At 56.3% G+C, this 12,588-nt stretch overlaps 4 protein-coding genes across 5 annotated transcripts; all 4 read right to left on the minus strand.

Moving 5' to 3' along the window:
• Positions 1-1,355: 1,355 nt before the first annotated feature.
• On the minus strand, positions 1,356-3,727 carry PFA3 (Protein S-acyltransferase). Its single transcript, XM_047987155.1, has 2 exons — positions 3,305-3,727; positions 1,356-3,198 (listed from the first exon to the last, which is right to left on the minus strand). The coding sequence occupies exons 1-2, from the start codon at positions 3,450-3,452 to the stop codon at positions 1,769-1,771; spliced, it is 1,578 nt and encodes a 525-aa protein (XP_047843139.1). The 5' UTR covers positions 3,453-3,727; the 3' UTR covers positions 1,356-1,768.
• Positions 3,728-5,453: 1,726 nt separating this feature from the next.
• On the minus strand, positions 5,454-7,918 carry JDV02_005833 (Protein S-acyltransferase). The gene is made up of 3 exons (XM_047987156.1): positions 7,496-7,918; positions 6,133-7,424; positions 5,454-6,076 (listed from the first exon to the last, which is right to left on the minus strand). The coding sequence occupies exons 1-3, from the start codon at positions 7,682-7,684 to the stop codon at positions 5,722-5,724; spliced, it is 1,836 nt and encodes a 611-aa protein (XP_047843140.1). The 5' UTR covers positions 7,685-7,918; the 3' UTR covers positions 5,454-5,721.
• A 94-nt stretch (positions 7,919-8,012) lies between these two features.
• Positions 8,013-10,550, minus strand: TFC1 (tau 95 subunit of transcription factor TFIIIC). 2 transcript variants are annotated; one of them, XM_047987157.1, is made up of 3 exons: positions 10,051-10,550; positions 9,572-9,992; positions 8,209-9,516 (listed from the first exon to the last, which is right to left on the minus strand). In XM_047987157.1, the coding sequence occupies exons 1-3, from the start codon at positions 10,264-10,266 to the stop codon at positions 8,270-8,272; spliced, it is 1,884 nt and encodes a 627-aa protein (XP_047843141.1). In that variant the 5' UTR covers positions 10,267-10,550; the 3' UTR covers positions 8,209-8,269. The 2 variants fall into 2 exon arrangements, with proteins under 2 accessions (XP_047843142.1, XP_047843141.1); XM_047987158.1 differs by having other exon boundaries at positions 8,013-9,992.
• A 621-nt stretch (positions 10,551-11,171) lies between these two features.
• Positions 11,172-11,366, minus strand: JDV02_005835 (uncharacterized protein; the record flags this gene model as incomplete). The annotated part of the gene is made up of 1 exon (XM_047987159.1): positions 11,172-11,366. The coding sequence occupies one exon, from the start codon at positions 11,364-11,366 to the stop codon at positions 11,172-11,174; it is 195 nt and encodes a 64-aa protein (XP_047843143.1).
• Between the last annotated feature and the right edge of the window lie 1,222 nt (positions 11,367-12,588).

Here is a 12,588-nt window from a genome sequence, read left to right on the forward strand (position 1 = left end):
GAGTGTGTGTGTGTGTGTGTCCCATCTCCGCGACGATCCGCCCGCCGCCGCCGCTCAAGCACCGACCTAGCCTGCCATTTGTGTGTGTCGCCGTCCAGTGTGAATTTTTTTTTTTTCTTGTGTAAGCGGTTTTGTTGCGGGCTTTGGCGCGTGGGTGGAGGGGTGGCGGGGGCGGGGGAATGCAAGCAGGTAGGCAGGGGGTTGTCTGTTGTAGAGCGTTGTACAACATTAGCTGACGTTGGTGGGGGCGGGGTCTGGAAAGTTGAAGAAGGGAGAGAGAGGGAGAGAGCAGTTCCATGGAATCGGACACTTGAAGGAAGGATAGGGGCTGGGGTAGTGATGAGTTCATGTTTGCGAGCCGGAGGACTGGACCGCCAGGAAACATAACCGGCTGAGCATCTTCCTCTTTTTGGAAATAGATGAGCACCTTTTTCTGCTCCTACTAATCCTCTTGCTCTCCCCCCTCCATCCAATGCGTTTCCCATGCCTGATATCAGCGCGGGGAGATTTTGCGTGCAAGTGAGCCAGGCCGGAAGAGGGGTGGGTGCGTGCGTGTGTGCATGCCGCCCACAAAGAGCTCGGGAAGCATCTGGTGACGATATGGCGATGGATGGGACGTAGGATGACTTTTCTTTCTTCTCTACTTATTTGCTGAAGTGAATGAGCTACAGAAAGGGGTCTTGGGTCGAGCCCGCGGCTTAATGTGTGCGTGTGTGTGGACCCTGGGATTTGACCCGGTATTGCTAAAGGGCTGTCGCATGCATGCATGATGCACACGCACTTGAGGACCCGCTGGCCACACTGGAAGCACCGAGCGAGGTTTGTGGTGCCCGTTTGATCTTGTACTTGCTGGGCTACTGGTTATGTTACATACTATGGGCAAAAGTCGAGATGGCATATAGGGGGAGGGGGCGGGCGGTAAACGGACACGGGGGAAAGCGGATGGTGATTCATCTACGCCCTCGTTTCGACTACTTTCTCTCTACCTACGTAGTAACTAAAGACAGATACCCCCAGGGGCCTGAACGACACGCCAAGACGTCTCTCGGCAGACGACGACACGAGCAAACCCGACAGGCCGATGAGACGACGATGCCGGCGAGACCAAAGGGAAAGAAGAAAGCACAAAGTAACCAACCTCACACACCCGGGCCCGTTTGACATGTCCCCCACCCCCCCTGCTCGATTGCCTAGGTACGTACTTGTCTACTTGATCAGCTTTATTATTCAATTTGCTTCCCTTGTAGGGTTCCTTCAGCACTCCGTTGGCGCGAGACTTTGAGAGAAACTAGATGGTATCGTTGTACGTCGCATGTGCCCGTCCGATCTGGTTCCTACAGTAGTACGTAGTACATCACCTTGCGAGTAGACACGCTTAGCCGCTTAGTTGTGCTTCTCCATGTTTCATATTCCTAGAGTCCCTTACCGTGCCCTACTCGACAGCTGCCCCCGGTTCGCCATGCGTTCGTGCGTACAGCTAGGAGAAGGGAGATTAAGGCATCATCATCCAGCAGCACAGAAAATGCATCAACCCCGCGGGCCATGAATGCATGCATGCATTGCGCCTCGCCCCTAGCCGCCCAAAGCGTGCACGTGCGAGCTCAGCCCCCTCCGGCAAGGCCCCTCCGGGCTCCTAGAAGATACTTTGTATAAACATATGCAGGTCTACAAGCAAACGCTTCCGCCTCTTCCCCCCGTGTTAAGTGTGCAAATAAACGAACAGCTGGCTGGCTTCCGTACACCTCATCTATGCAAACAGCCCTCCCGCTCAGTCGACGCCGTCGTCCTGGAACTGCGGGCTCATGGCCGGCGTGCCGCTCGCGCTCTGGGAGCTGCCCTTACGGAGCATCCCGCTCGCTCCGGCCCGGCCCCACCCGCGGCCGTTGGTGACCACGTTCATCGCCCGCCGTTCGGCTTCCTCGCGGGTGTCCGTCCGGGGCGACGGCTCTGCCGCGTCATGCTCATCGTCCGTATCCAGAAGATCGTCTTCGAGGTTCCGCCCGCGAGGCGTCAGGCGCTGCATCTGCATCGTCTGCGTGCCGTCCGCGTACAGGTTCGGGTCTCGGCCAAGGACGCGGTCCGCCTTGCTCGGCGGCCTCCAACCCCCTTGGCTCGTCGGTGCCGCTCTCGCGCTGCCGTTGCCGTTACTCGTCACGGGCGCGTACGGGTCGTCATCCGGCGCCCCCCAGCCCGCGTTAATCTCCCTCTGTCGCTGACGCTCTCGCTCGGCCCTCATCTGTTCGCGGGCCTCGATCCACTTGGGGCTCGCCTCCCACGACCACCCGTCGCCCGTGGTGTTGCAGATGGGCAAGAACCACAGGGCAGGGACGGGCCCCATGAGGTGCTGCAGGTTGCGCTTCCAGCCCAGGTCAAAGGCGTTGGGGAGCTTCTCCGACTCCTGCTCGTCGAGGTAATCCTCGTAGCGCCTGCGCGACTGCTGCCGCTCCAGGTCGTCGTACGACATGTGCACCGGCCGGGCCCCGTCCAGGTCGACAGGCCGCTCTTCGCCCTCCTCGGGGCGCGTGACACCGGGCAGGGCATTGGTGTGAAAGTCGACAAACTGCTGGGCGGCCTGCGGGATATGGTTGGCGGGGTTGTGCGCGTGGTTGTACGTCTTGCGCAGGGGAGAGAGGTACCGCGTCTTCTCGAGGCACTCGATGGTCGTTTGGCCCTTGGCGGCCAGCATGATGTGCCAGGCGGTAAAGGCACCGACGACGATGCCGATGATGCCGCTGATGACGCTCAGGACGATGAAGTTTACCGGCATGAGAGCGTCCGTGTAGCGCGTCTGCTCCTCGATGACCTCACCCCAGACCCAGGTGCCGCTGACGGCAAAGGCATAGAAGCTGAATATCGTGGTATACATCAAGAAGAGCAAGAACGCCTTGTGGTTGCGCAGGCCGATGCACGTGGCGAGCCAGGGGCAGTGGTGGTCCATCTTCAGGACGCACCGGCGGCAGGTCGAGCAGTGGTGGGCGCGGTCGGGCTTGCGGGCCTGGCACTTCTTGCAGAAGCGGAGCTGGCCGTTGCTCTTGACGGTGAAGGACGTGGCCGACGGCTGCTGGCCCTGCGTGGTGGGCAGCAGGCCGTAGCCATCGTCGTTGGTCGTGGAGCCGGGGCTGGTGAAGACGGCCGTCGTGTAGGACCAGTTGAGCAGGGCGTAGAGGATGAAGCCGACGACGGACGATCCGGTGCCTGCTTCGCGACTCCGTCAGCAAACCTGCCAATCCACCAACCAACCGTGCAGCCGTAGGAGCCATTGGAAAAGATTTGTTTCGTCCAAGACGACAGATGCCAAACGTACCTATCCAACTACCATCAACGCTGATCAGGCCGATCTTTATCACCACCCACACGGCCCACGTCGTCAGTCCGTAGACGAATATCAGCGGTATGTACGTCGCAAACGAGCAGCACGCGCGCTCGAGCTTGCGCGCGCACCGCCGCGACATCTTGTCGGCGCCCTGGGCGGCCGCGGCGTCGTCGTCGAGCTCCTCGTCTCTCTCCAATGCGGCGGCTTTGACTGCGTCCCGTGCTTATTCGTAGGTGGATGCATGTGCACTTGCTGCTTGTTTCGCGTCTGACCCTCTCAGCCCATGGCCCGGGAGGGTTGGGGCGGCTGCGGAGTTTGTAAATGATGATGATGGTGATGATGATGTTGATGTAGTAGCGGAGGAAGGGGGGTTGCTGCGGCACGCCGCCAGCATTCTGATGAGCTGAGCTGGACGGAGGTTGGTTGATTGATGGTGGTGGTGTTGAGCTCGCTGGCGCGGCGCTTATTATTAGGTCATCAGGGGGGCCGCCAGTAACCACACACACACACAGCCCCGCCGCGCAAATACGTGTCTCACCCAAAAAACGTGAAACTCCACCACTTGGTGAACAGGCTACCCGGAATCGAGAGGCCACTTGATAAAAGTTGCCTCGCGATGGCAGTGTGCATGCGGCATGATATGCGATGATCCAACGCTTAGACGACTCGAGTAAATTTCCCTTTTTTCTATATAGAGAATCACTGGATCAACGTCCTCTCTTTCGAAGTATACTAAGGCACCAACCACAATTACATCTCCACGTTCATCGCCAGATTTTGTAGTCTGACTTGCGTTTTCATCAAGAGTCTCTCCAAGGCCTGACACGTGTGATACATCGTCGTATTCTGCATCATCACCACACAGTCCGCGACGAGAATAACAACCTTGAGCTCGGGCGCCCCGGGCCTCGTCTCCGTGCGCGGCTCGGAGCTCACGACGGCGGCGTACGCGCTGTCGTTGCACTGAAACGTCACCACCTCTACGTGCCGCGTGGGGAACAGAACGACTGCGTTGGCTTTGTCCCGCACGCGCGCGCGCACGTACGTTCAAAGTCAGTAGTGGGTTAAAAGTCTACGGGCATGCGAGCGGTCGAGGGCCCGCTGGGCGGTGTCTGCTGCTACTAGTACCTTTGACGAGCGCCAGCAAGGCGCTGGCGTTTGTGTGGTCGCTCATTCTTTTGCGGTTGGATGTCCTGGTCGACTGCTATGGCGGATGTGTGGAGGAGCCGAAGCAGGTTGAGGGAGGTAGAGGAAGAATAAAGGCAGAGTCGTGATTTGTAGAAGGAGAGTGTAGTTGGGCGCTGTTGTTTTTGCATCGTAATCACCGCATCTTGCAGGCAAACAACTGGCCGGAGCACGTCGGTTCATCACATCCTCGCGGCGATCAAGACCTAGCAATCATATAGTGAAACGCACGAGATACACCCCAGCCGACCTACTCCATGCGTCATGCCTTCCTAGAAGAACAACTGCCCAACCCCTGCCCTTGCTGTGTCCGCCGTCTTGCCTCATCCAGACCTCCAAATCTCCGAGTCAGTACAAAATAGAATCCTTGTCGCTGAGAGAAGCATGGAAAATCCGGACCTAATGAAAGTCCCCAATTCACAAGCCCCTACCAACAACAACAGACATTCGACATGTTCAGAACAACTCTCCCCGGATGATGGTTGGCACGTGCTCACATCTACCGCCGTTAAGAGACTCGACTCTCACCGCACTGCGTGAGGTGTGGTTGGATATGGTGGTGGTGCGCCCAACTCTCCGCCGCCGGAGAGAGAGCGGTTCGTGTGCAACGAGTAGAGTAGTTGGGGGGAAAGAAAAAAGAAGAGCAAAGGACGCGAAGAGTCCAAATCGGTACGGTTGTAAGCTGGAAAGGGGGGAGAGCGGGAGGCAACGGGACCGGACACATGCAGCGCGTGCACACCACATCAGTAAATAGTACATGTCGAGACCATCCCCTTTCCATGTTGCGTCTCCCTTGGGCTAATGTTTTCTCGCGCACCTTTTCTTGTAGCCAGTATGCGTCCTCATGCTGTCCTGGTGGCCTGGTATGCACTGGTACGTCCACGCGCCCTCCACACCTTCACGAGTTGCACCATGGCAGAAAATAAAGTCCAAAATTCAATTCAGGTGCACTGACTATTCATCGTGCTTGAGTGGGGATTTACTTGGTTTCCATTTCCCCCCAGCCATACCGTAGCCTTGCGTCATCCATTCCATTCCCTCCGTCTTGACAATCGGATCCTACTCTCATAACCCCATGTCAAGTTCGTCCTCCATACAACCCGTCAACGTCCTTCCGCCGCAAGAGCCAGCCAAAAAACAGTCAAAATCAACAAGCAAGGTGAACCCCCAGTCTCAACACCCCTTTGTGACACTTCTTCGTCACCATTCATAGTGCCCCGTCATCACCAAAACTCCACCTTCTGGTGCGCAGGCTGCTTCGACGCCTGGACCACACCCTTAGGCCCGCCGTATTCATCCCAAGCAGACTCAGGCGTGATGTAAATCTTGGTTCCGTCCATGTTTCTATCGAGGTTGACGTTGACCAAGCCAGACGTGAGCTGATCCACGTACGCGTCGTAGTCCTTGCTGTGGCGAGTGCTGCAGCGACTGTTGATTGCTTCGGCATGGGCCAGGGCCGACGCCCTGGTCTTGAAAAGCTTGTGGCACCTGGGGCAGGTGATCTTTTCGCTTCCATGGCTGGAGCCACGGAGATGCCCGATGAGTGCCCTGCCTCCATTGGCGCCATTGAACACTTTACTACAAATAGTCAGCAATGACTCTGGTAGAACAAATCCCCCCCAGTCCTTACTCACTAGCAAAAGGGCATGGGGCAGGTGTAGCCGTTATAAAGGTTCCGACACCTTTCGATTTTGAAAGCCGGGTTGTCCGGGTGAAGGGGATGCTTCGAGTCATACGTGGGATTAAGGTCCTGTTCAGGGATGGAGGCCATTTCCTCCGCAGTCGGCCAGCGTGTCGACACGACGTTTGGATCAAGAGACCAAACACCCTTTGTTTCGTCGGTTTTCGCAGTCTCATGGCTTGGAAGATCAATCAGAGCACCAGAAGTGCTGGCGGCCTTGTCGCTGGCGGCCAGAGACCAGTCTGCGACCCCAAGACTTCCGGGGAGCCTGGGAGTGCTCGTGCCGGCCAAGGAAATAAGTTCGGAGGTACTATCCGATTGATTGGAAGCCGCTCTCAAGTAGCCGGGCAGATCGCTGGACACGTCCTGCTTGACAAGCCAATTCTCCTCTTTCATCGAAGTAGGGGTAGAAGTGGCCGCATTGGCTCCACGCTTAATGGCAACGCTGTCAATCCATGTAGCGATTCTTCTGGAAGGCAGCGTCTCTGTAGACTGCCCCTTGGCCGAGTCTGGCTTCTTTGATTCGAAAAGCCAGTCCTTGACTCCAGAGCCACCCAGCAGCGTGGGTGCCTCGGTGCCAGCCTGAGAGGTTGCGGCATCATCAACGGTCCAGGCCATGACGTTGTCCTTGGCGCGGAGAGCAGAGCCAGTATTGCTGCCCTCCGAAGCAACGTCTCGGCGGCGAAGGAAGTCAGCGAGGTTGCTTGCAGTGTCTTTCAAAGAGCCGGAGGCGTTATTCTTAGCATGGCCCCCGGCAACGCTGTTGGTGGTGTCTTCCCACAGGTCAGAGGGGGTGACGTCCTTAACGTTGCTCCCAGCAGACGACTCGACTCGCTTGGCACTTTGGCGAGCAATTTCATCGAGCTCTGTGAGTCCTGAGAAAGGTTGCATTTGATGGTCGACGAGAAGAGTCCCGTCACGCGCAATCTGCTCGACCTCCCAGACGCCTCTAGCATCCAGGGCCGCCGGCGCAGATCCATTGTCGTTAGTCTCCCAAATGTCTCCCTTGTAGTAGCCGGGCTTGCCGGGGTTGATGTAGTCTGCAAAGTTGCCGCGGACGCGTCGATGGGTCATAGCCTCGAGGTCGCGCGTGAACTTTGTCCTTTCCTCGGCCTTTTGGTTGAGCATGGCCGAGGTGACGCGAGGGCATTTCTTGCCTTCGATATGGCGGAGAAGCGCCGAGGCAGAGGCAAACGGACCGTCACCGCAGCCAGCACACTTCAACTGCTGCGGCTGAGGATGGCACTGAAACCGCCGAGTCAGTAGACGAGCAGGGCTCGAGGGCAAAAGGGGCGGAGCGCTGGGTATCGGCTTACTTCCAGGACGTGCTTGCCCTGGGCTCTCTCGGTCTTGAACCTCTGGCCGCAGTGGATGCAACAGATGTGCCGGGGATCTCTTTTGGCGCGCATGACCTTGACATGCTCAAAGTACGTGTCCCATTCTGCAAAGGCACATTTGCAAGGCTTGCAGTAGTAGCGGCCGTCGACTTGCAGACCCGACGGCATCGTGTCGATGTGCTGCGGCAAGCTGATGACGGGTTTTGGATGGTTGCGTCTCGGATGCTCGCGTGTTCGCGGAGGAAGGAGCGCGTCTCGTGGAGAAGGAGAAAACGGAGGCAGGCCACCGACAGCAGTGATGGGAGGGCGGATGGGTGTGGTTTGCCAAGAGGCAGAATGGAGGTGCGTATGTGCGCGCGGTGATGAGTGGAAGAAACGAGCAAAAGTCCCTGCGCGACGTGCGTGCAGGAGTGAGCGGCTGTTGTGGAGGAGGGAAAGAAGGGCCACCCCAAGCCGGGGTGAGGAGGCACAATAAATAGCCACCTCTGTTTCTATTGTTGATTGTTTACCATCCCATTCCGCAGGCAGCACAATAGGCGTGTAGACAAGATTTCGCACTTGCAAACCATGCGGCTGGGTTTATCTCAACAAGCGCACTGCCACAACGAACCATGACAGCTAGCTTGCAGGCCAACCTCTGCTCGCCTCGTGCCACGCGCCAACTTAAAGAACGCCGACAGAGTCAAGTGCACAGGGGTCATTTCGTGTCGCTCTTATTTGCTTGTTTACCTACTGGGCGAAGCACAACACGTCTCAGCCAAAAACGGGGAATCCATCTTCCTCGTCCTCTCCTGGGGCATCAGAGAACTCGTCGTGTTCGTCATGAGATCCGTACGCCTCTTGCGCTGGGTATAGATTCTCCTCCTCGTCTTCGTCGTTGTCTCCGTCGCTGCCCGATTCCTCCTCGTCATCGTCTTCGTTCCCGGACAGCACCCCCCCTTCGGCTGGCTCTTCGTCGTCGTCGGGCAGTCCACTCGCAGGTGTCTGTTCCGCCGCCACACTGGGGGTCCTGCCCGGACCTCGCAAGCGAGCGTTGTATCCCGTGCTCTTCTTCTTGGGTGGCTCTCGGCCGCGCAGGAGTATCAACTCGTCGTTGGTCAACTGCAGGTTGGGCAGTGGCAGATGGAATGTCGTCGACGATGACTTTGTAGGCGTCCGATCCCCACACTCGAGAGTTGGAGCAAAGTCTGATCGGGTCAGCTGTCTCCCGAAGCGGATAGCAACAAGCTTTGTCTTCATGATGGCCTTAACCTTGGCCCACAGACCGCCATGATACCACCCGCTGTTGATGTCCCAGGTCGGTCGCACTTCTGCATTGTCCAGGAGCTCCTTCAGCAGGGGGTCGCTAATGTCGCAGACCTGCCAGACTTTACCGTCTGTGTGGTATGACTCGCCGTCAAATGTGTGGCTCTGTGCCTGGTCCACCGCGTAGTCTTTGTTGAAACTTCCTTGGGACCGTCGAAGCGACTGCCACGTCTGGTCCTGGCTCGGTAGCTTCTTCTTGGACAGCTTGAACATGAGCGTCTGGTATATTCGGTACTTGGGGTCTGTTCTAGGGTCGATTCCATATGGAACGACCCCATCCCTCCACGGACCGCCCTTGAATTGGTATGCCGTGTAATTGAGATATTTTTTCAGCTCGTTCCAATTCCTCAGCTTGCCAGCCATGTGGTTTAGCAAGGAACGACGGGTCCAGACTGGGCGATACTGGAACGCCTCCTCGAGCTGGGCAATGATCTCCATGGTTCGCGAATCAGTCACATCTGGGGGCTGCTGCGGTCCGGTAGGGGCAGGATCGTCGGCGCTAATAAAGTATCCGATCTGCTTGACGGCCGTCGTGTTGATTGTGTTGCCGTCCTCAGTTGTGCGGACGTATGGATTCTGTGAATAGTAGTAGTTGAAAGGAAGACTCATGTGCGTAAAGATGGGCGGCGGAAGAATGTCGACATTTGGCCCGAGATCCATCCCTGGGTCAAAAGTGAAGTTCTTCAAGTTTTGCACTGTGAAAGGTGTCAGCTGAGGTTCGAGGTGTAGGTTCAAGAGATCGAGTCTGACCATCACCGGGCAGAACCTGCTCCGTATATCGGCGCGCAAAAGAAGACTTGGACATGTCCCAGTAAAAGTCGGCCAGGCCTCGGAAGCGGTGCGTGTGCTTGATGGTACCAACGGCTTCGACTTGGTACGTGTCCACGTTGTCTGCGAGCTGCCGTCTGAGCTTCTTGGGCTCATCTAGGCGGGCGATGGAGCCGACACCTTGGGTTCCGTTGGGCGGCCCGGCAGCATCGGCGTCGGCGAGCTCAACGTCACCCTGCCACGGGTCATTGGTGCCGCGCTTTCGCTTGCGCCCAGTACGCTTGGGGACGGTGATCTTGAGCACAACATTGTGTGAACGGGCGTTATGAGACATGACTGGCGGACAAAACGGACTGTCCGGGTTCAGGTACAGTGGTATTGATGTTCTCGTGGAATCCAGCGTCTAGAGCACGGGAGTGTCAGGATCAAAGTTGGAACGCAGGTGGCGGCGCTGGACTCACGTGGGCCAGTGAAGGGAGTCGGCCAAAGGCTTTGATGGCGCGATCAATGTTTTCCACAACGGCGGGAACCTCGACAGCAGCAAGCCTGCGCGAGGGAATCGGATACCTGGGAGCCCCGTCCTGAGACGCATCATACTGGTCGTCATCGCCGGCGGTGTGGCCGTCGAATCTGTCTCTCAGGGCATCGTCGTCGGTCTCCGAAGGAGAAGAAGCCATGGCTGGTGGAATGGAAGCAAGAGCGCCGAGAATTGGCAATCAACCCCAGGTGCAGGCTACACACTGCATGGCATGAGGCGCTCTCTGGCTTTTAGCTGGTCCTGTGCGTGTTGTAGTTGGAAGCTTATTTAGGGAGCGCGAACGTGTCGCCTCTCCAGATCAAAAAGGAGGAAAGATAACCTATGTCAGGGCCACGAGCACCGCGGGAAGGCTATGATGGAAATTATGATAGTTTGCGCCCTGCGTGTTGAGTGACGGCGAACCGCAATGATGGTGAGTGGAAGTTGTGACTTGGAATCGTTGCTTGCAGCGGTACAATTGGATGACCGGTATCTGAGTCGTCCCCACCAAACAGCGGGCACGTGCACCATGTTCCCTTGCTCCTTCCCAACTTCCATTCGAGTACAGTAGTTAACTAGTCAAAGCATCCACCCATCTCCGTCACAGTACAAATAGTGAGTGTGGCCCACCAAGCTTGTTGAAGCCTTGGCCGACCTCGCTCAGCATCTTCTACAAAGACCAACAAGCGGTAGAACATCGTTGGCAAGCAATCGACATCTTGCTCCGCTGCCAGCCACCACCAAACATGTTCAACAACAGTACGGTCGCGGCACGCCCGCACACCTCACAGTTTCTAGTCCTTCATTGAGTGCGAAATGGTTCCTTCAGCTGTTGGTTCTTTTTTAAAGTACAAATACACTTCCGATAGACAAGCCATTCAAAGTCGAAACGCACATAGTAGCAATGTCGCTACTATCCGAACATTCACATGAGGCCCTCAAATCACGGTTACATTCATTGCAGGGGATCGCTCTTGATGGCTGTAGAGTTGCTCGCTATTCGGCGGGCTGGTAGTTATTTCGTACCTGCTCGTAGGACTTACAGCGATATAGGCATTGCAAAGCCTAGACCCTGAATCCTGACGGTACCTGGTCGAGCACTATCCCGTTCGCACAGATGAGGCCTTTAAAGCCGCCCAATTTGTCCTTCGAAGTCGCCGCCGAGTCGGAGGCCTTCTCGGCCAATGGGTTCTTGGACGGGCTGCCTTTGCAATTTTGGCTGACCATGTAGAGGTTGAATCCGATGGCAAGTGTCTGCATCGTAGCGTCGTAGTATGGTTCCGTGATCTCGTCAGCTTGAAAGATCCCCACGGCGTCTTGCAGAATCACCGCCGGGAACTTGGCGCCGTAATAGTAAAGCGATGGTTTCGACTCTAAGACTGCGACTTGCTGCAAACCCCCGAACGGCGTGCATTGCCATTGCATAACGTAGTAGCTATCGCTCTTCGAGTTCCTGTCCTCGTCACGTTCTCGGGTAATGGAATGTAGCGTATTCACTTCCTTCTTTGCATTGTCGCGAGGTAAAGCTTCATTGGCCCATGTATCATGGCGTTTGACAAACCCAGGGCCATACTAGATGCCTAAATCGGGACGCGCTTCGGGGATTTGCGTGCTGTTGGGATCTTGGCGTCCGTCCGTAAGAAATAAAACACTCCCTTTGCCATCATTGGCATCTATAAATGTCTTATCGGCAGTTCATCCAAAGAAGGGGACTTTGACAAGTTTGGCGGGCATCGGTTATGGATGCCCTCCAACTTGTCGAAGAATCCATTCGTCTTCGCCTCGTTCCAGTAGCGATTATGAGAGGTTCTCAGATCAATCATGTATCTGATACACCAAACAACTACCTCACCGGGGTTTTCGTCGCTAAACCTGTTCATGCTGGCAATTAGATCATCGAGTGACGCGCCAGTCGCACCCACAGGCGACGAACTAAGTTCGTCGTTGACATGAGCGCTGTAGAATGCTCCGTTATTGACACTTGCAATGCGCATGTCAAAGTATCGCACGCCTATCCGTCAGTGGTTGTACAAATCCAGGTTCTGGGTCTCAGTGTTGTCCGAACTACTTTAATTTAAGCAACCTCTTGTGGCAATCTCATTCATGGCGGCATCGTGTGGGCCCGGGACAATCACGTGGCGCAGCTGCCGATCCTTGATGACTTGGTTGTGCCCTCAATGCGGTAATTCGCGAATCCGTTGGTGTCAGTGAAAGTGCCCACTCTTTGGTCGTAGTCTGCTAAGTTCTTCCTCGACTTGCCTGAAGGCCCATGCAAGGGCAACTCATGATATGAGCTGCACAGTAAATTGCCGATGCTGGTTTCCCGCCGGTTTAAGATGCTAAACGTAGATTCAAGGGACGTTAACAGAAGTGAGTGAACGAGCTCTACAGACTACGACGTAAGATTGTCGGGACAATATAGTGGTAGAGTATGGCACATTGGACGTTGGGTCAAGTTCTGTTACTTCGCGCCCGGACACTT

This window comes from Purpureocillium takamizusanense, chromosome 5 (genome assembly GCF_022605165.1).
Source record: "Purpureocillium takamizusanense chromosome 5, complete sequence".
NCBI lineage: Eukaryota > Fungi > Ascomycota > Sordariomycetes > Hypocreales > Ophiocordycipitaceae > Purpureocillium > Purpureocillium takamizusanense.